The 22,328-nt window shown below is 41.0% G+C and overlaps 1 protein-coding gene across 4 annotated transcripts in view; it reads right to left on the bottom strand.

Annotated features, from left to right (window-relative positions):
• Nucleotides 1-21,495, bottom strand: part of LOC149254282 (uncharacterized) — a 107,870-nt gene extending 86,375 nt beyond the window's left edge. The window contains exons 1-2 of one of the 4 annotated variants that reach the window (XR_016267134.1): nt 18,350-21,495; nt 17,934-18,115 (exon numbers count right to left, since the gene is read on the bottom strand). Coding sequence is in view for 2 of the 4 variants with exons in the window: in XM_089460117.1 (XP_089316243.1) it covers nt 18,350-21,345 (2,996 nt within the window). In the remaining 2 variants the exon portion in view is untranslated. The remainder of the gene's footprint in view (nt 1-17,933; nt 18,116-18,349) is intronic. The other 3 variants (XR_016267135.1, XM_089460118.1, XM_089460117.1) reach the window with 3 other exon arrangements.
• Between the last annotated feature and the right edge of the window lie 833 nt (nt 21,496-22,328).

Here is a 22,328-nt window from a genome sequence, read left to right as displayed (position 1 = left end):
CTAAAAAATTGGGCTAAGACCCTGCCCAACCCTGCTGCGGAAAGGAAAAAAATACAAATCGCTCTAGAAAGTCAGCATCTACATCTTGAAGCAGCTGAAATCACTAAGGACGAGTTGGATAAGGAGGCCAAGCTTCAGCAAAGTTTCCATAAGGCCTGTCTGGCAGAAGAAGAGTATTGGAGGCTCAAGTCCAGAAGTCTTTGGCTCAAATCTGGCGATAGAAACTCCTCCTTTTTCCATAAACAAGCCCAAGCCAGGAAAGGCCGCAATTCCATCACTGAAATAAAAGAAGACAACTGCATACTGAAGGACTTTGCAAGCATAAAAAAGGCAGCCTCAAAGCACTTTGAGAAGCTGTATAGGGAAGATCTAGGAGTTGGGCAAAATGATATTCTGCTGGACGTTGTCCCTAGTCTTATCACCTCCAAGATGAACCAGGTACTTGAAAGCAAAATCACGCAAAAGGAAGTCAAGGAGGCCCTTTTCGCAATGGATCCCGACAAAGCTCCGGGACCGGACAGTTTTACGCCTAGATTTCTTCAGACCTGTTGGCAGATTGTTGAGAAGGAGTTCTTCAAAATGATTCAGAAGTCCCAAGACTGTCAGAAGATAGGAAGCTGCACAAATTCAGCCTTTCTCGCCCTCATTCCCAAAGAGAAAGGAGAAAACTCTTTCAGCAGATTTCGCCCAATCTCCTTATGCAATATTGGGTACAAAGTGATAACCAAAGTGATAGCTAACAGGTTGAAAAGAATTCTCCCCAAAATCATCCCGGATAATCAAGGTGGATTTATTCATGGCAGGCAACTGGTGGACAACTTCGTTCTGGTTCAAGAGGCGATTCATTCCAGCCTACACCGAAAGGAAAAAGGTATGGTTATTAAATTAGATCTAGCAAATGCTTTTGATCGTGTTAGACATAGGTTTTTGTTTGATGTGTTGCAAAAACTGGGGTTCGGTCAAAATTTCATCAAGTGGATCAGAGCATGTATTTCGGAGCCTTGGATTGCTCCCCTGGTGAACGGTAGGGCTGCCGATTTTTTCAAAGCCACTAGAGGGCTGAGGCAGGGGTGTCCCCTTTCACCCCTCCTTTTCGTCCTTCAAGCCTTTGTCCTCAGCTTTTACCTAGATAAAAAGCAGCAAGACATCATTAGTCTGAGCATTGCAAGAGGGGTAAAAAGCATCAACCATGCCCTCTTCGTTGATGATACATTACTGCTGGGGGCTGCTTCTCTTCATTCAGCTATTAAATTCAAAGAAGTTCTAGAAGACTACTGTAAGGTCTTAGGCAGCGTATTAAACAATGGCAAATGCCACATCTACTGTTGGAATATTCATGCTTCAACAGCTAGCTCCATTGCCAGATGCCTCAGATTTGCAGCTTCAACCTCTTGGTCCTCATTTAAATATCTTGGTCTGCCTATCTTTCACAAGAGGGCCTTGAGCAAAGATTGGTATCCTCAGCTAGACAAATTCAAAACAAAAATGCAAGCCTGGGGTTCCTCTTGGCTCAACATTGCCGGAAAATCAGTCCTCATTAAAGCAGTGCTCAGCAGTCTTCCATTATTCAAATTCTCTGTTCTCCTGGCGCCTGTGGGAATCATCAAAAAGATGGAAGAGCAAATCAGACAGTGCTTCTCGAAAGGAGGCAAACAAAACGAGAAAAGAATTTCACTAGTCAATTGGGATACAGTCACCAGACCAATACAGGAGGGAGGACTGAACTTTAAAGATCTCAGTGCTCAAAACCTTGCCATGGGAGCCAAATTGATTTGGAAAATAATAGCTCCTAATCCAAGTTGGGTACAAGTTGCACTGTGGAGGAAATACTTCAGAGGAACGAGACTGAGATGCCTGGATCAGCCCAAAAATCAACTCAGAACTCCTTTTAGCATGTTCATCAACAAAATTGGCCCGTTGATAAGAAATCATTCCTTCTAGATACCAGGAAATGGAAAACGTATCCACCTGTGGAACGACAACATCCTGAATAGACCTCCGCTGGCAGAATCGAGAGACATGACAAAGCTGAAACGTTGGATGTCAGATGCTAGCATCAACACACTGTGGGACCTCTCGAACTGGAAGGACGATGCTTGGACGGGCTGGAAACAGCTTTCAGTTCCTCGCGACTTGCAATCAGAGCTGGCAACGCTCACCACGAAGATGCACGGGCTGGCTCCTATTCATGCGCGCAGGCAGGATGTGAGAGGCTGGGGCTCAAATCGGGTTGGCTATACGATAGCTCAGGGATACATTAAGTGTCTAGAGCGACCCTATGTGCCTCCCAACCCTGCCCCCTGGATAGGCATATGGAAAATCCCTTTTATTCCTAATGTTGACCACTTCTGTTGGCTTCTCTGCCACCAAAAGATTCTCACTGAAGACAGGCTTCAGAAACAGGGCTTCCATGGGCCTTCTAGATGCACATTGTGCAAGGAAAACTCAGAATCTGCCTTCCATCTCATGATCGAATGCAAGTTCGCAGCTTCTATATGGCAGAAGCTTCTTGTTTCCTGGAACTACAAGTTCATCTTCCCCTCCATAGTTTCGGATCTGTTCGCGGGCTCGATGGCCAGATATCCAGGCTCAGTCCCAAAAAATAAAACAATCAGGACAGCGTGGAGTGCTCTGCCAAAATGCATTAGCTGGCAAGTCTGGCTGGAAAGGAACAGAAGGATATTCAGGAGTAAGGAACAGGACTACAGAATAGTTGCCAACTCAGTGAAAACTCAGCTAATTGAGTGGCTGGAAGACAAAGGAGATGATTCAAATCTAAGCCAACAGGACATAGATCTGGGTATTGCCCTCAATCTCAAGTTTCAAAAATCGAACAGCTCACCGCCAACCCTCAAAGAATGGCAAATCAAGAAAAACGAAGAAGAGTTTCATTCCTGGCTGTCCAATCAATCAATTCCCTCTCTCTTCTTTGATGGGGCAGCCAAAGGGAATCCAGGGATTGCTGGAGCTGGAGGGCTCATCATAAACCCAGATGACACATCTTCGCACAGATTTGCTTGGGGATTAGGCCATTCCTCAAGCATACAAGCTGAAGCGATGGCCCTTTTTCAAAGGAATCAAACTCCTCACAGTGTTGGGCCTAGAGGAGGCAAATGTCTTTGGAGACTCCCAGGTTATCATCAAAGCAGTGGCGACTAATTCTATTCCAGCTGACCTGCAGTTAGCAAGGATAATTACAAGGATCAAAGTCATGGCAAAGCCCCTAAATCTGAAATATTTTCATGTTTTGAGAACCAATAACAGAGAAGTAGACATTGAGGCAAACAAGGCAGTCCATTTAGGTGCCAGTACTATTCTCAGAGATAAGGAAATCCTTTGGGAACCAATCCCCTAAAGAGCCATGTTTTATTGCATTCTTTTGCAACAGTTTGTTTGTATCTTTCAGCTCGGGAAATTAGCAGCATAAGTGCACTATCTTAAATGTAAAAAGAGGAACTTGATTAGAGTAGACATTATATTCCTCTTGTTGGCAAGTAATGCAGAAATCTGCTTCTCCTTTTGTAACCGAATTTGTGGCTGTTAGTCAATCAGTTAATGAAATCCCATAACCGTTCTTGTAAAAAAAAAATGAGATTCTTTGTGTCACTTATGTTTCAATGACATTCAATGAGCAATAAATTGAACCTTTAGGACAGCAGTAAACAAACTATAAGAGCAGTGAGCTAATCAATGCTAAATGTGCCAAAACCATCCCAAAAATTATCTCTTTTCCTTGACTAAATAAGAGCACTTTATAAACAGTTAGGAAATGCTTATGTCACTGTTAGGATCAGACTTTGGAATGCTTATGACAGTCAGCAAATAAGTAATGAAATGAGCCAAACAACAAATGCCCACTAGACGCAATTAATTCCTTAGTATGTCAAGCAATTCATGAATGACTTTTAGGGCACTTAAATAAAAATTTTATCACTGTTACTGAATGATTAACTTGCTGTAAGTAAACAATGAGAAGGGTGAGAGTTTAAGAGTCAAACCCAAGGTTACTTGGGAGCAGGAGCGGGAGCGGGGAGTGGAAGCGGGAGGAGGGAGCAACATTTTCAAAAGCTCCCAATTTGGGAGCGAATCAGGAGCGAATTTTTATATAATATATAATTTTATATATTTTGATGCATATATGTCAACAAAAGCCTGTAGAATGATGAATTAGATATAAAAAGCATAAAAACATGGATTAAACAATATAACATCAATCATCTAGAAGTTATAATCTTCATCTACCACGTCCGCAAGTTACAAGTTCTCATTTATATAACATGGAAGGGTTCACATAATCAAAATAGCATCAAGTGCAATCCATCTCTGAATCGAAAATACATCAACAAATAGGCTCTACATGGCCTCTTGTGAAAAATTGGTGACCCGATTCCTACTGTAGCAAACTAATGATATTTCTCCTATTTGTTAAATTACTTGAACAAATTACTTGCAATTTTCTATGGCAAATATTGAAATACATACACTGCGGCTTACACAAAATAAAATACTGCGGAAACTAAACACTGCACTGGAGAGAAATAAACACACAAATATACACTGTTGTTTTTGGCCAAATGTCCCCATAAAAAACCAATGTGGAAAAACCGGTACAGCAACTGAGGATTTTATTTATTATGTAGTAGTAATCTGAGTACAAATCATTAGATGCCCAAAGTGGCAATCTGATATAGAGAAATACTGACAAGGAGATAGTGAGAAAAACCTCACACTGTCACTAGCGATCCGAATCTGATCCAGGCTCTGGATCACTGGCCCCACACAACCTCTGCGTCACAGTGTTTGGGCTCTGCGTCACCTCCTCCTTTGATCTCCTGTCGGCTGGAACTTCGATACTCTGGCCCTCCGATCTCACACCCCGGCTTCTGGCTCTGGAATTCGACTTTCCCAGTTGAATCTCGAACTCCCTTTGAAGCTCTACGTGGCACTGCGCTGCGTCTCTGAACCTCTCTCTATCTTCTCTACCTTGCACTCCCCAGATCTAGAAAACTCTCCTCCGGTCTACTATCCCTACCCCTCTCACTGCTTCGACTTTACTAAGTCACTCCCGGCAACTCACAGCAGCTACTCAGGAAATCGACTTCTCAGTAAAATCGAACTACACAAGTGTGTTCTCCAAGTGCCCATTGAACTCCTCCTTATAATCTCTCGTTGGAGCACCAACGGCCAAGATTAAAACATAATCAAGGGTTGAGATTAACTAGGAGTTGATCCTCGTCTTCTTCTAGAAGATTCACACCAGATTTAATTAATACCCTTTAATTAACCAGATTTTCTAAGTTTAGACTTAGGGAACCATTTTAAAAAGTTAATTATTTTAATTAAATCATATTTAGGTGGAATTTTCCTAAACGATTTATGGGTATTGGAGAATGCATGTGCCTTGGCCTCTCTGCAAAATCTCGAGGCTAGAGCACATCTGATGCTACAAAAATCAACACTCCCTCTTAGCGAGGAATGTGCTCTAGTGCTGCAAGTTACAACCCATTGAAGCATCACTCTATCTCTGCACCATCTCCTATTGTGTTGTTGATGTCTGGCTCTACTACCCACCAACTACTGCGCAACTCTGATTGTTGCATCCGTGTTGCTGCCAACACTACATCTGCACTACAATCTTCTCCATCTGTTGTTGCTGCAACTGCAACAACTGCAACGGAAAAGCATCCAAAATACTGAACCAACTATGGTCAATATGATGCATCTGTCGTCCGAGTTCTGACTACTGCTAGCCTTTGCGCTGTCACTAAAGCCTCTACGTTGCTGCTGACTCTGCACTGTGCCAACTGCATTGCTGCCAACTCTGCTCTGCGTTGCTCAATCTCTAACCACCACTAGCTACTGCATCTGTCACTCTAGCACCTGACTGCACCAACTGCGACTGATCCATCCTGCTACTGCTCTGATTATGGGCTTCCATAGCAACGTCTTGATCCAAGAGGTGGACTCAAGGATCGTGCCCATCTTGTAGCTCTCTGGGGCTATAATTCCAGATTGCCCCACCTCACCCCTGGAGGCATCTCGGTAATCATGACAAACTCTTCCTCCAATCTGGAGGACAGCTTGTTGATGTGAGCAGATGCAGCTTGCTGATCCTGCTTCTCCTCTTTGTCCTTCTTTCTGAGAGGACATTGAGTGTTGTAGTGGCCCATCTCACCACACCTGAAGCACTTGATCTTCGAAATGTCCTTCTTTCTTTTGTGTTGCTCCTGCTGCCCCTTTGATGCAAGGGCCACGTCCTCCTCTTCCTTCACTTGCTTCGTCCCACTGATGGTGGCCTTCACCAGATCACGCCTCATCTCCTCCTGCTGCAGATCAACCCACACACGTTCCCAATCTGGCAGTTTTTCTCTGCCCAAGATGCTCTGGACGAAAACTTGCCAATCTTCAAAAACGTTATTCAACGTTAATCGTACAAACTCTGAGGGCTGGGCGCTGACCCTACTGAAGCCAGTTGGTCTCAGACATCCTGAAGCCTCATAAGAGGCCTACACGCTCCCCTTTCTGCATCCTCGTGCATCTCAACTTCTCCTCTAAGTACATCTTTCACTGCTCGAAAGATCCTTCGTACAACATAGCTAATGCTTCCCACATCTGTCGGGTAGTATCCTTGCTAGCTATATGGGATACCACATGATCTCGAACTCCGTCAAGAATGATCCTCTTAGCTCTCGCCATCTCAGCCTTGTACTTCTTGAGCGGATCTGCATCGGCGAGTACAACTACCACACTATCGACATAAGTTTTGAGATCATGCTCATCTAGAAGGTAGGAAATCCTAGCCTTCCAGATCACATAGTTGGAAGCTCCGTCCAACCAATCTTGATCTCTCAACCTAGTTGATGCCATCTCTCCTGAAAAAGTCGAATTGCTTCCTCTTCCCCTCTGCGCAACTGCTGCCCAGTTATTTGCACTCCCTTCCAGAGTGAGAAATCCCGCACACAACTACTACTGTTCTGCTAAGAAAATTTGAACTTCTTGCCTAGAAGTCCTCTGAGGAAGAAATTCCCTCAATATGTGCTATCCTCTCCTTCTGACACTATTCTGCCAACAGCTACTGCAAAATAATTGCGTCCCAGCTGAAGATCTACTCTGCAAGGAAAAATACACTGCTCCCTTTTGCCTATGGAAAGCTTTGATCTAGAAATCAAATTTCTCTGTCGACTCACTCAGAGAAATCAATCTTTCCTCAAAACTTCAACCTCCTTGGCCCAAGGACTGCGCTGCCCCTTAGGGTTTCGAATTGTTGCCTTTGCAGTGATTTGAAAATCCTCCTTCCTTCTACTTCTAAGCTCTTCTGCTTACGATCTGTGCTCTGATACCATGTGAAAAATCGGTGACCCGATTCCTACTGCAATAAATTGATGATATTTCTCCTATTTGTTAAATTACTAGAACAAATTACTTGCAGTTTTCTACAGCAAATATTGAAATACATACTACAGCCTACACAAAATAAAATACTGCGAAAACTAAATACTACAATGGAGAGAAATAAACACACACATATACACTGTTGTTTTTGGACAAATGTCCCCAGAAAAAACCCAATGTGGAAAAATCAGTGTAGCAGTTGAGGGTTTTATTTATTATGCAGAAGTAATAGAGTACAAAAAGTTAGATGCCCAAACTGGCAATCTGATACAAAGAAATACTAACAAGGAGATAGTGAGAAAAATCTCACACTGTCACTGGCGATCTAAATCTGATCTAGGCTCTGGATGACTGGCCCCACGCTGCCTCTGCGTCAACCTACGCAGATCTGTGTCACAGTCTCTGGGCTCTGCGTCACCTCCTCCTCTGATCTCCTGCTGGTTAGAACTTCGATCCTTTGGCCCTCTGGTCTCACAACCTAGCTTCTGGCTCTGGAATTCAACTTTCCCAGCTGAATCTCGAACTCCCTCTGAAGCTTTGCACTGCCTCTCTGAACCTCTCTCTATCTTCTCTGCCTTGCACTCCCCGGATCTGGAAAACTCTCCTTCGGTCTACTATCCCTGCCCCTCTCTCACTTCTTTGACTTTACTAAGTCACTCCCGGCAACTCACAGCTGCTACTCAGGGAATCGCCTTCCCAACAAAATCGAACTACACAAGTGTGTTCTCCAAGTGCCCATCGAACTCTTCCTTATAATCTCTCTTCGGAAAACCAACGGCCAAGATTAAAACATAATCAAGGGCTAAGATTAACTGGGAATTGATCCCCGTCTTCTTCTAGGAGATTCACACCAGATTTAGTTAATGCCCTTTAATTAACCAGATTTCTTAAGTTTAGACTTAGGGAAGCATTTTAAAAAGTTAATTATTTTAATTAAATCATCTCTAGGTGGAATTTTCCCAAACGATTTCTGGGTATTGAAAAATGCATGTGTCTTAGCCTCTCTACAAAATCTCGAAGCTAGAGCACATCCTATGCTACAGAAATCAACACCTCTAACATCCAAAAAAATCATGCTACAATAGATAACTACATATCATCAAAATAATTGCCTATCTTGGGATCTTTGTCATTAATTTCACCCTCCAAGCAATTAACATAAGATAGAAAAAACATAGCATGTTAAGTCAAGATTTTGTTTGAGTGATGGGTACATCTTTAGTAGGGTCATGATAGAGGAGTTCGACAACCAATATCACTAACATCAAGGTACATAGAGAGCTTGGTGCACTTGATTAAATAAAAGTTCCATACCCTAGTACATGACAGAATCCAATGCAAACATTGCAATCCCCCCAATCCTGAAATCCTGAAAAACTGATAAGTCTGCTGAATTTTGAGTAAGATCTAAAATTCTACTTTCTCTGTATGAAATCCAACGAGGTCGGAACCACTCTCAAACATCTCGAGTCATTTCATGGTAATGTTAAAAATTTAAGTAAAATGATGAAAATGAAAGATAACGGAGAATGTCACTTTTAAGAATTTAACATTACCATGAAATGCATATCAATACTAGGGCCATAGGCTTGAATATTAGATTGCCCTACTAATAAACTCTTGTTTCTTTGAAGAACATTTGTGTATGGAACATCTTTGGGACAAAAAATTGCAAATAAACCAGGGAGCGGATTTTTTTTGCTGGAGAGCGCTCCCGAAATTCGCTCCTTGCGTGAGTGAATTTCGGGAGCGCGCTCCTAAGGTCGCTCCCAATCCGCTCCCGAGCAGAGCACGCTCCGGGAGCGGATTCAAAAGGGGGGTGCTCCCCCGCAACCCTAGTCAAACCAATTAGGCTTTAGGCCTCGAAGAAGACTAGCCCACTTTCCCAAATTTTCTCCAATAATTAGGCCACTTGTAAACACAAGAAATTAACCCAAAATCTTTGCAAAACACACCAAGTGTTAGATTAAAATCAAATCAGAGATGAGAAGAGGCAAAAGAGAACTAGGAAGAGAGCTAGGAGAGAGGGCAGCAAGGCCAATTAGGCATGCGGCTAGGTCAATGAGGCCACTAGGGCATGCCACAAGTCCTAAAAGGGTTGCGACTAAGAGAGGATAGTTCCTTAGGGACAGTGGCCTAGAAAAATAGCGCTGCCGAGGCAAAGGGAAATCCCTTTAGGCCTGCGGCAAAGGCTACGGAACGCTGTCATGAGGCAGCGAAGGGGAAAGCGGTAGCAAGGAGGGTTGATGGAGGACAGAGAGGAGAAAAGGGTGAGCAAAGGGGAAGAAACGTTGGTCGAGAGGGAAGAAGGGAGGTCGAGGAGGAAGGGAAGAGGACGGAGGGCTAGGAGAAGGCCTCAAGGCCTACAGCCAGGCCTAAAAGGCCTAGAAAAGGATGTCGCAAGGCCTAATAGGCTTGCGACTAAGGGATACAACCCCTAGAGGCTGACAATAGCGGTAAAAGCGACCACGCTAGGGCCATAGAGGCCGAAATAGGCCTGAAGCCTAGCGAATAAAGGCAATCCAAAGCAGCGACTAGGGCTTAAGGGGAATGTTGGGCCTAGATGCCCTATAAAAATATCCAACCCTTGCCAAAATTTGATTTGCTTCAAATCTTCAAATTTGCTCAATTTCACTACAAAATATTCGATGTTGGCCCTACAAATAGAATAGAGACTAGATCTTACCCTCAAGGGCCTAGATCTAGCTCAAAACCCCAGCAAATCCTTTGGAGTACCTTGAACCTCACCTGCACAAATAAAAATAAAAATACCCAAAACCCCAATATACACAAAATTTTAAAATAAAACCCCAAACCCCAATTTCTGCAAAACAAGGGTTAGAAAATTTAATTTACAAAATATTTACAAGATATATATAAATGTACAAATTTTATGAAAACAAAATATTTTTGAGAAAATAATTTTTTTTTTAAACGATGAACACTGACAACAGATCAAATGTGTTTCAAAAGTTATGGTATTTCCCACAGCCTTAGCGAAGTAAGAAAATTAAAGAAAAATTCTCAGAACCCAAATAAGGTCGACTCTTCTCCAATGTTTGTGAACTTGGAGCCCAAGGGTCGGTGTACCTGCAAGCTCTATATATTTCTTCAAGCAAACTTGTTAAACATATGGTGAATCAGATCACCTAAGATAAACTCGAAGTCTGCCAATAGAATGTTCTTATCATTGGCAAATGAATAAACAAGTTTATAAAAAAAATTAGCACAATATAGAAAAGCACATAACCAGCACATGCCACATACCATAGATCATTGGACAAAGAACAACATGAACTGAACCCCAAAGTGTTTTCATTATAAAATTCAAACGATCACAGCAGATCAGTGGATCAACACCAGTGTTACAAAATTACATAGACCTGAGTTAGAAATTTCATCCTGACTTGAAAAGCAAAATGGCTTCTAATTTATAGATAAATCCTCCAAGTGGAAAATAACAGCTAATTGGCTTGATCCCCGTCAAAATAATCTCGAGTGTTGATAGATATTTGATCATCTTTTAATCTCTGTCATTGAAAATACTTATTTTTGAGGAATTTTCGAATTTCTCATAAGAACCATTTTTTATTAATCCAAAAAAAAAATTGGATTAATTTCCTCAAAAATTTGACTTTGACTTAACCACTAAGGTCCAAGGACTCAATTTTTCTTAAAATATCAATTTTTGCTTTGGTGGGGGACCTCCAAAAATTAACTTCTTTTTGACCCACGAATTTTTTGGTCATTTTCCACTTGGACAAATTAATTTCTCTAAAATTAATTTTTTTTACTCTAAATTAATTAATTTTTTGGCTTGGGATTTAATTTTATTTTTGCCAGAGAAATTAATTAATTAACAAAAGAGGGGATTAATTATTTTTCCACCCTCAAATATTTTAGCGATGGTGTCTGATTGAGAGGGATTATGCACTAAAATATTTTTTACATTAGATATTACAAATTCAACCCTCAAAGGGTGAATACCCATTCGTTACAGACCCTCAAAATAGTTACCCAATTTTGTGACACAATATGATCTAGTAGACCAAGTGATGTGTAATAAAATAATTTAGCGAAATAACTTATATTATTCCCAAATCACTTTTACAATAGACTTGACTAAAAACACTAGAACTCACCTAAGGCCTTGTCAATGAATTCCACCCTAGCTTTGGGGTTTCAGCTGGAGGGAAAAACTACCGATTATCCATGCTTAGAAACAGACATAATGTGGTGAGACGAAAAACCTACTAGGATGAAATTCATCGCCAAAACCGAAGGCTTACCTAGATTGTTACATAATAAAACGGTCGTACTAGCATCATTTACATTACAACTTGCAGAAATTGGGTTTATAATGACATAAGAACTCGTTGGCTGATGATTTTGAACCTTGAAAATTTTGTACAACTACTTCCTTGGACTTGTGACAAAATCGCTACAACATGTCCTGATCAAACCTAACCCAAGAACCTTATACTTGTGAAATATCAAAGTGTTTACTTCATTGTAGGTGATGTTGCATCATCATCACCTAACCATAGACAACTTATTATCACTTCCCCAAAACCAAGCATACGTGAACAACCAACTACCTAACATGAGACCTTGTTCTCATCCATTTAGGGAAACACGTGATAGTCCATAAATATAATGCCACTGCTTCGTTAAACATACACATATCTTCAATGCACTTATCAACATTATTGTCTTGCCTAGGACAACACACACAATCCATCACATTCAAAAGTCACATCATCCTCCACGAAATCCTACCATGCAACACCTCATTAATTTTCTTCCCTAGTTAGAAGACATCCTTGGTCCTCGTAGCCTAAGCACTAGTACACTATCCTAACTATCTTGCACCTAGCACTTGGGAGTTGGCTAAGCAAGGCTACCAAAATCATATAGAAGCATTGTGCACCCTTTGTCTTGTTTGTCCAGTGTGCCATCCGTCATGCCATTGCCACTGGCACCTCGAATCAAGTCCTTACATGCTCGTTTTACTATGAGAAAGGAATGTCCTTTTGCTTCTCCTACCCAATAGTCTACTATAAGCAATCCCAGCCACCAAGCTTAGACCACACCAATGAGCTAATTGTGCAATCAAAGAGTGGAGGGAGGATCAACACAACCCACCACCTCTAAAGCACAACAAAATGACAAGTTTGAAGTTTCCTATGTTAGCTCTTACAAGCCTCCTAAGTTTGTCAATGATTGTTGGGTGTCGTGCGATATTTTGAAAGGCAAGATCTGAAGAATTTCCTCCTTGTTTCTTTTCGTAATTTCTGGAGCATTTGGTTGGCTTGCAATTAAGTCTTATTGTGGACAGATAATTTCAAGCCTTCCAAGTCTCCACACATATTTGCGCCATTGCTCAACATTATAAATTAAAAGGGAAAGTCCCAAATATTAGACATATTGGTGACTCTTACCACAAAAGCTAGCAAGCCTTAGGGGGAAAACCTATAGGACAAAGAGCTAGACCAAGTGATAATAATGGGACAATGACCCACTGTCAGACTCACCACAACCAGTGTCCCCTGCTCTTTATGGACTTTCACTGATAGGAGGAGTCCCAATAGGATGATAATCCCTTTGATGGATTTTTTATGGTTTGAGGTGCTAGGTAATAGAATAAGACCTCGCATGGGAAGCTCAAGGTGATGATAAGAGGCTTCCAAAGGCATGTCGCTCCCTCTAAGAAACCTATAATAAACTTGCGCAAGACCTAGGGCTTTAAGAATAATTGTGGGAAGAAATGCTTCCTATTAGTTTTTGTAGCATCGGAGGTGTTCTAGTATTGAAACTTTGTGGAGAGGCTAAAACACATGAGCTCTCTATAACCCAAAATAGTTTCTGGAAATTCCACCTAGAAGTGTCTCAATTAGATTAGTAACCTATTTTTTAATATTTCCTAAGTCTAAACTTAAGAAATTTGGTTAATTAATCAGTATTAATTGAGATAAGGTGTGAATCATCTAGAAACTCACACGGATCGACTCTGATATGATCCTGGCCCTTGATTAAGCTTTAATCTTGGTCGTTGGAGCTCCAACAGAAGACTATAAGAAGAAGTCGATGGGTAGATGGAGAACACACTTGGGGGTTTGATTTCCTTTGAGAATTTGATTTTCCAAAGAGTCAGCTATTGTCGGAAGAGTTCGAGCTTCAGAAGGAAGCAGAGACAGTGAGCCGGAGGAAGTTTTCCTGATCCGGTGAAGTGCATTGCCGAGAAAGGTCAAAGTTTCTCCAGGAGGCTACGCAAACCCTCAAAGGGCAGTTTTATTTTTGACGAGGGGAAGTTGTTTTCATTTCCAGAGGCGGGGAGGAGTCCCAGAGTGCCGGAGAAGCATTTTCCCAGTCAGCAGCAAGCAGGACAGCTTGATTAGCAGTTGATTCAGGCAGCACGTGTGGCAAACAGCTTCACGTTGACACAAAGTCTATGCAAGCCCAATTGGACAACTTGTTTTTGAATGGCTATTGAGTGTCGAGATTGCTCAAAGTGGGTAATTTCCCTCTAGATTTTTTTTCCAGTGTTTTCTCTGCAGGATAGCCAATATTCGGCTTCCAGATTATACTCATAATTTCTCACTGCTTTTCCCAAGTTGGGTTTTTCCGGGGACATTTGTCCAAAAATAATTGTGTTAATTTTATGTGTGTATTAGCATATTTCTCAGTTTCTGACACTATTATTTTCTGCAATTTTATTTGTGAATGTTGCAGTGTGAATTATTTGGTATTTTCCGTAGCAGAGAAATTGTTAAATTAATTAACAATTAGAAAAATAATTCCCAATTGCTGCAATAGGACTTCAATATTGAAATTTTCACACTTCCAAGGTCAAGGCAAGGAGGATAAAGGGCTTCTTGTGATTTACTTCAACGAGTACTAAGATCATACAACCCTCAAGGAAGTCCCCAAGTTGAGGAACTACAAGCTAGGTTTTCTGTCTTAGGGCACACCTAGGGCAAGAGATTTTATGGATGAAAACCTATGGGATGGCCACCAAACTTTGAGGACTAGGAGATAAGGTCCTCCTCTTGGTGTATGTGCTCCCAGAATCAACCAATTCTTCCTCTAATGCAATTCACTCTATGCCCTAGCCTAGTCATCCTATTCAAGGGGACCGAAATTTAGAAGAAGAGAAATATGGAGAAGATTTGAAATTGATCACCAAAGGCTTGGACCAATGCCTTGTCCTTTGGGCATATGGAGTCCTAGATGCTTTAGATTAGCCAAAATTGTCCTTAAGGAGGTCAAGAATTGATGCCCTAGGTACCAAACCTCAACAATTACCCACTCAAAAATTATGGAGTTTTATGGAGGAAAACAATATTTTATCCACTAGGAACATTCATCACATGTCATACAATGAATAACATATGCAAATTGTCAACTAAATAGCTTTCAAAATTATCTTCAACAAATTAGGCACAATATAGCATTAATCTAGTTGTAGCAATTCCATACATTAGACATATTTCAGGGGCAAAATTTCAACAAAAAACACTTACAAGATGACACATGATATATCCATCCCCAATTCATGAGATAGCTCCAAAGAAGATCAAAATTTCAGCTCCAAATATCGAAATGCATCCAAGATCATCCAATAGCCAATCCAAGAACAAGTGTGAATTTGCCAAGAAGGCTGAAATTCCCAAGTGTGATGATGATCCAATACAAATGAAGTTATGTTATATTTATATGAGTCCTACTATGTCGAATTATGCCTATGAGCCCCTTAACATTATAAAATTGGGCAAGATACATCCCTTTGTCACAAACCGACCAAGTAGCTTTTACAAAATATGAAATAGCCATCCAACTGCTAGCCGAAATGATGATGTCATGTTGATGTAGGGTCGTTGGAGGGCCATGTTGAGTCCTTTTTGTTCCAAAATGAGTGAGAGGGGTCCATAAATCTCAAACAAGGGGATGGCCCCTAACTCTCCATGCAAGTCATCATGTGGACCCCCAATTTGTGTTTGGGGCACAAAAACTGATCTCATGGGTCTCCTGATGATAGAATAGCCTATAATGCTCCAATATTGAAGGCTCTGACGATGGTACTTGCCCTCCCATGGTGCAAGGGGTGAGACAAACCTCCTTTGGGCCTTGGATTAGTTGCCCTATAATTCTAGGTCGGCTGGGGCACACTCATCCAAGTGCATCATCTCATGAATAATGTGGGGCAATGAACAAACTGTTGAAGGTGCCCATGGCATGAAATGATGCTCTACACATGATGAGAGTCCCATGGCTCTTGACACTTCATTCGAGGTGTCAATATGATCCTCTGGTGGACTTGGGCACTAATTAAATTGCCCAACCCATGATGTACCACCTGCCAATTGCATATAATGTCCAGTGTTGCACCCTCACCATCAAGTACAACAATTCATTAGTGCATCTAAGTGAACCAAGCTTGTTATCCAAGGGCACATTGAGACTTCACATTGGACTTCCCTTCCCAATTTGAGGCTTTAATCTCATAATAGTGTTACCTCGCTAGGTAGGAGTGGTTAATAAACAACCCCGTTAGGTGTTCCCAGCCCTTGAGGGGAAAAACAAATCCCTGGTACATCCTTCAAGTGATAGGTTTCATGTGAATGATGATGAATGGATGGGGAATAGGGGATCTCAAGACCAAATGCCATGGGATCATGCATGGCAATGATGAAGAGTGCCCACATATTGGGTGTATACATGTAGGAGGGAGCAATCATGGATACATGAGTTACCCGACCTTTGTTTTTCCACCCTTCTTTATTTTCCTTTTGCCCTTTCTTGATTTTTCTTTGTATTACTGCTCGGGGCTCCAAGAAATGAGAGCATGTTATGTATGATATAAAGCAGTTATTACCTCCTTAAGGTGGGATAGATCATCACCCACCAAGGGTTGGGATGTGCATGGGTTCATGTAATGATGTGTGGGGGCAGTCATGGGCCCTAGGAACCAAGGTGATGGTCATAATGATAAGGGTAAAGCTCATGCTTAGCTTTTGCCCACATGCTATATTAAGTATCCTAGCCACCTTTTGCATTTTATGATATTCTTTTTCTTTGTTTCTTGCTTGTGGCCATGATATGCTTTTAACTTTCTTTTCGCTGCATCAACCTTCGGGGCAACATTTCTAGGCTCGACCTAGATATGTAGAGAAGGGGAGGGGGTGTGCCATTGCCTTGTGGACCCAAAGAAAGAATATGATGAAATAAGGCTTGTAATGTGCGGAGGGAGCAAAAAATGTAGACCAGAAAAACGGGACCACGCTACCAAAATCAAGGTTCCCAAGTAGTGCCCTTCCTAAATCCCTAGGACAATAGGGGAGATCCCACTGGGCTAGGAATTGAGGATTAATCCCCCATTTAAGGTGAGGGAACAAAACCGTAGTCAAATCCCTTCCTCCTTCCAAGTTTTCTAATAATCCATGCCCCAAATGCCCAAGAAAAACAAGCATAAGCACCTGATTGCACAATGAAAAACATACCTTTTGGGTTGTGGATTTCCCACCTTCTAACATATGCTCTCGAAAGACAGGTGAGGGGACATATGACTGGTGTAGGGAGCGGATATCAAATGGCACAATGCATTGGCTACACTGGTGGTTGTCAGGGGCTGCTGGTCGCTGGCTGAAGACATCTAGTAGAAAAAAATTCCTATGGGGTCACCCGCTTTTGGGGGGAAACAGTGACTTAGTAATGGATAGGTCTCATTCTTCAAGGAATTTTTTGATGAACTTGCCAGGGCATTGAAGGTACATGTGGCATTCAGGGTGTTTTATATTTGCAGAAGCAGCACCTTATTCATTTTAGCACCTCTAAGGGATGTGGCACAAACAACCAAACTGAGCTGCTGGCTCCTAGAACTCTTTTAAAGCTGACCAAGTATAAGAAAAATTTTCATTTGTATGTCTTTGGAGACTATTTGTTGGTGGTTAACTAGGTGAGAGGGGAACAGTTCATACTAGATATAACTCTCCAAGCTTTAGTTTTGGAACTTAAGACAGTGTCACAACAGTTCATTCAAATCTCATTTTGATATGTTTATAGAGTTGAATATTATGGCAGATTCATTATCCAGGCAAAGTTTAAATCGAACTTCTGGTCTTCTATGTCTCAAAGAGTTTGACGAGGGGTCACACAGAGAATTTACTTTGGATATTTGATTTTCTTGGTACTACTTCACAGGTGATATGAAGAAAGACTGTTTAATTGCTGAACTGGAAAAAGAAACAAGGCATTTAAAAGTTTTTTGAACAAGCCACAGGTTTTTATTGTCATAAATAGAAGATAACTCTGTTTTGACAGTCTTTTATCTTCATATACTATTCTGGACAGTTCAAACTTCAGATAACAGTATTTGATATTATCGATATCATTAATTTTTTGTAGGACTGCTCCAAACACCTTAAGAATGTAGTTTACTTGTAAATGAAATATACTGTTTTTCCCTTCAGGAAAAAAAAAAATCCCATCGAGATTATGGTATCTCTGAATTTTTGTTCTTTTGAAAATGCTTCATATATTACCTCAAAGAACTAAGTACAACTGGAATGGTTGTCAAAGTAAACATGAAAATGCTGCATAACCTCCATTTTCATTTCTGTTTTGATAAGCATAAAAATATGAGTCCACAGATATAAGTCCCATACAAGTTGAAAGCTTCTACCTCCTGTAACTCTATCTACATCTGTAAAACAAGTTGACATTTCTGCACATAACATTAGAGCATAGACTTTCAGTAATCTTCTTTCCCAATAGCATTAGAAGCACTGATTCCATCCAATTATCAAGATTTTATGCCATGTACATTATTGTACGGATAGATAGTCATGTTGAAGAGTTTAGAGTGTAGAGAAAAACATTGCCAAACTTTGTACATGATTTTAGCTTTTAATACAACAACAAATAGATTGTCCTTTTTCAGCAACATTATTATACATACCATATACGGTGAACCCCTGCAGTTTTCCACTCCTCCATACAAATAGAACAATGGAGAGCCTCAGTATCACTTGTAAGAAGCAATTGACTTCTAGCAGCTGTGCTCTTATCTCCACTCATATGAGAACTTGTACCCTTGTTGGTGCTTTGTTGATAAGGCTCCTCTGTGGAATGTTGAACATCTGGACTGACTACCAACATAAACTGATCAGGTTTTAACTGATTTTTTATTTTGCATTGCTGCCTCAACTTTTTAATCAGCTTTTGTGCTCCAACCACAAGATCTTCTCCTGGTTTCAGTCCAAGAACATCTGTCAAAGTGGAATGAATTTGAGATGTTTGTTTCTCAACTTCAACTAATATTTGAAACTCCCTCTGCCCCTGCTCAAAGCTTTCAATCTTTTCTAGCAGAGCTTGCACAGTTTCCTGCAAAGAACAAATAGTGTTCTCTTTCTGTTTCATTCCCAAATTCTTCTCCAGCTTCACTTGTTTCAAAGCCCTGTCCCTTTCTACAAATGCCTTCGATAAGTCCACATTTTCCTCCTCTGTTATTCTCTTTTCTTCATTTAATTTTTCCAATGCATCTTCCAGTTCTTGTAGATGGTCATCCTTTCCTTGCAGCTTCTTTTCCAACTTGTCGTTCTCACAGGCCATGTTATGTAAATCACCTTTCACCCGATTCAGTTCCCTCGTATATTTCATATCATCATTACTCTGTTTAATCAGTTCCGTCATATCATTCATGCTGTCATCCTGTATATGATCATTAAAACATGAAGAGATTTTTGATGAGTTTCCATGATACATTTCAAAACTTCCTATGTTAGTAGCAGGTGGAACTGACTTTGAAAATGAGATGGTAGTTCCTGTGATGGGGAGTTTTAGCCCAGTATTACCAATCCCAGGGCATTGAGTATTAAACAGATCCAACTGAGAATTTGAACTTTCAGATACAATGCTTGGAATCATTTTCCAATTCTTTACAATTCCATGATGACGTGGTGGGCAACAGGTTGCAAACAAAGGACTAACCCCACCTTCTTCAAACTGACACCATTCCCAAGTGTATCCCTTCTCCAGACCAAATGGGAAATTCTGTACAAATTCAGGAATATTTTGCACCGATTCCAAACATTCAAGATAAGGCAAGAGATAGGTCTCCAATTGCCAATGAGAATCCTGCACATCATATTGGTAGGGAATGGGGCAAATCACATTTCCATCTTGGTTTCTTAGCATGGCCACATTTGAAATATCAACTAAAACGGTATTCGCACTACCATAGTCTCCTAGATCTTCCCACACTCTAGTCAAATCTTTGTAACATCCGTGGGATGCATTGCCTTCTCGGCTGATTCTCGTCATGGTACAGTCCTCAATCGAATAAGAAAGAATCTGACCAAAACTAGTAATGCCTCCCAAAATGTGTTGCATTACTAAATCATGCACCTTTCTAGGCTTCTCTGACCACAGAACCACCTGGAAAACAGACAAACAGGCGCACAGAAATCTGCAGGCCTGAGGGTGCACAAAGACGATATAGGGGTCCAAATACATGTCACCGCGGGCAAAAGGAACCTTACTTTTGTGAACGAAATGTGCCAATATATACTCTATACTTATTACCAGCAACTTGTCATATTTCCTTATTCTCCTATTCGTCATGCTCTCTCTCTGACCTGACTCTGCCAATCTAGAGAATTTCCTCGACATGCTCATCAGAAGACCATGCATCTGATTCTCCAAAACATGACCTTCTGAATGAAAGTGGAGATCACTGTAATATTGCTCCAAAAGTTCTGCATCTGAAACCTCTTGGACAGATGCTTTCTTCCATTTTTCATGATCAGTTTGATATAGGTCAACAGTTTCAGCACATTCCTCGGCTAATCCGACCTTGATCCTCTGCAAAACTGTCTCTGCATCTTGATTATCAAAACCATTCAAACCTTCCTCCTTCCTCTTCACTTCCCCTTGCATTTCTACTCCTATACTATCTTCACCCTTGCCCCCCTCCTCGATCTCCAAATCCACCAATGGCGGGGACAACTTCAACCTTTTCTCCCCATCATGATCTCCTTCTCTGTCTTCAATATTCCTCACCTCCAAATTCTCTAATCCAAAAACATTTCCATTTATTTCATTCATTTTTCTCTTATTCACCAGTTCAATATACTTCAACCTTTTGTTCATTCTTCTCTTCTTCGGCTCCATATCCTGCACCCCATTATTTTTATTTATTTTTCTCTTCTTCAACAACTCAATATCCTGCTCCCCATTTTCTACAACATGCTGCCACAAATCAGGTGCCTGTTCTCTCACAAGAGATGCAATGACAACACCATAGGGAAATTGGAATCCATATTGGGTTCCCATTGTGCGTGAAATGAGAGCCTTTCGCCAGGCCTTCTTATAACTGTTCATTTTTTTAGGAATATAGAGAGACCAGTTAGAGACATTTCCATTCATGCCTTCTTCAATAGCATCAAGAAATCCATGGTTGCAATGAGAAACAGTAGGAATTCCCGAGAGATGCTCCATAACCAGAGAGGCCACATACCTTACAGTGTCATCCTTGATCCCATCCAAAGGGAGCTCGTGCATGAACTTCGTCTCAACTCCACACAATTCTTTCAATCTCTTTGCATGCATTGAATTCCAGGCATCCTTTCCAATTTGCTTGAGGAGAGAATTCTTGCTTTCAACCCAGTAACCCAACATACGGCCTTTGTCGGGCAGGCCCGTTGCCCTGGAAAAGTCTTGTTGCTCCACTGATATCTTGTAACCAAACACTATAGAACGCCTGTTTTCAAAATTCTCCCAGAACTTCTCAACGAGGAGCCAAACTTTTCCCAGGAGAGGCCTGATGGAATCAACCTTGTCAATGTAAGCCTTCAACCCAGACTTCTCCAATGCTAGGATCTTGTCTGGGGTATCAGTTTCCAGCCACCTTGTGGGTGGTGGTTGATGCAGTATGCATGGCTGGAACTCTTCCATAGCTCGGATTAATAATAAATACTCAACTGTACAAGCCTCCTGCACCTTCGGACAAACAAAATTCAAAGGAGAATGGTGTATGTCGGCTTCTCATCCCTCAAACGCTGTGGTGTTAGAACGGGGCTTTTGAAATTTACAGGGTTACGACTTTAGTTATGGTGTCACCTTCGTTTACGGGGACGACCCTTTACTTCTTGGTTGGCAGGTGACCACCGCTTGGAAAAAGTTTCAGTCATCGGAAAAATGGATATTATTGGACGACCCTTTACTTCTTCGTTGGCAGGTGACCACCGCTTGGAAAAAGTTTCAAACAGTCATCGGAAAATGGATATTATGGAACAATATTTTTAGATACCAGACCATTGGCCAGCATTTTTAAATTGTAAGCAACACTGACAAATCTCGTCCGAGTGTTAAATTTTGAAAAAATGTAGATGAAAGAGTGATGGTACTACGGAGGATTGCACTCTTTCGAGCCTTTTTCCAAATTTACTGCTTAGCATTATTACATTAAGTTTTACGTGTTGGCACGTCACGTTGTGCCCTGTTTTGTGCAAAAGGTCGGTGGGATTATGATTTGTTACCTATCCCAAAACATTCTTGCTTTGGTAAAGATTATGCTTGAATTGAAAAGGAGGATTCTTGCCCAATACTCTTTGGAAATTTCTTTCCAAAAAGGGTATTATGGTAACGATTTTTTTTTAATACAAAATTTTTATTTAATATAATTTATGCCATCAATGTTCACTTAAAGTTTCATTATCAATAATTTGAATACAAGAATTTTAATGACGTTAATAAGACCAAAACGATTTAAGGGGCCTAGATACCCAATCAACAAAATATCATATAATCAAGTTTATATCGATAACAGCTTTTTTGGCATGAATCATGGTCAAAAAGTTTGTCGTCTTGTGAAGGTTTCCTTCCACAAATAGCTCACATAGACTATCTACTTTCAGGGCATCTTCGAACTGACTAGG

The sequence above is a fragment of the Pinus tabuliformis genome, chromosome 7 (genome assembly GCF_031772625.1).
Source record: "Pinus tabuliformis cultivar Carrire ecotype Pingquan chromosome 7, CPIR1, whole genome shotgun sequence".
NCBI classification, from domain to species: domain Eukaryota; kingdom Viridiplantae; phylum Streptophyta; class Pinopsida; order Pinales; family Pinaceae; genus Pinus; species Pinus tabuliformis.
This window is presented reverse-complemented; position numbering and strand designations above follow the sequence as displayed.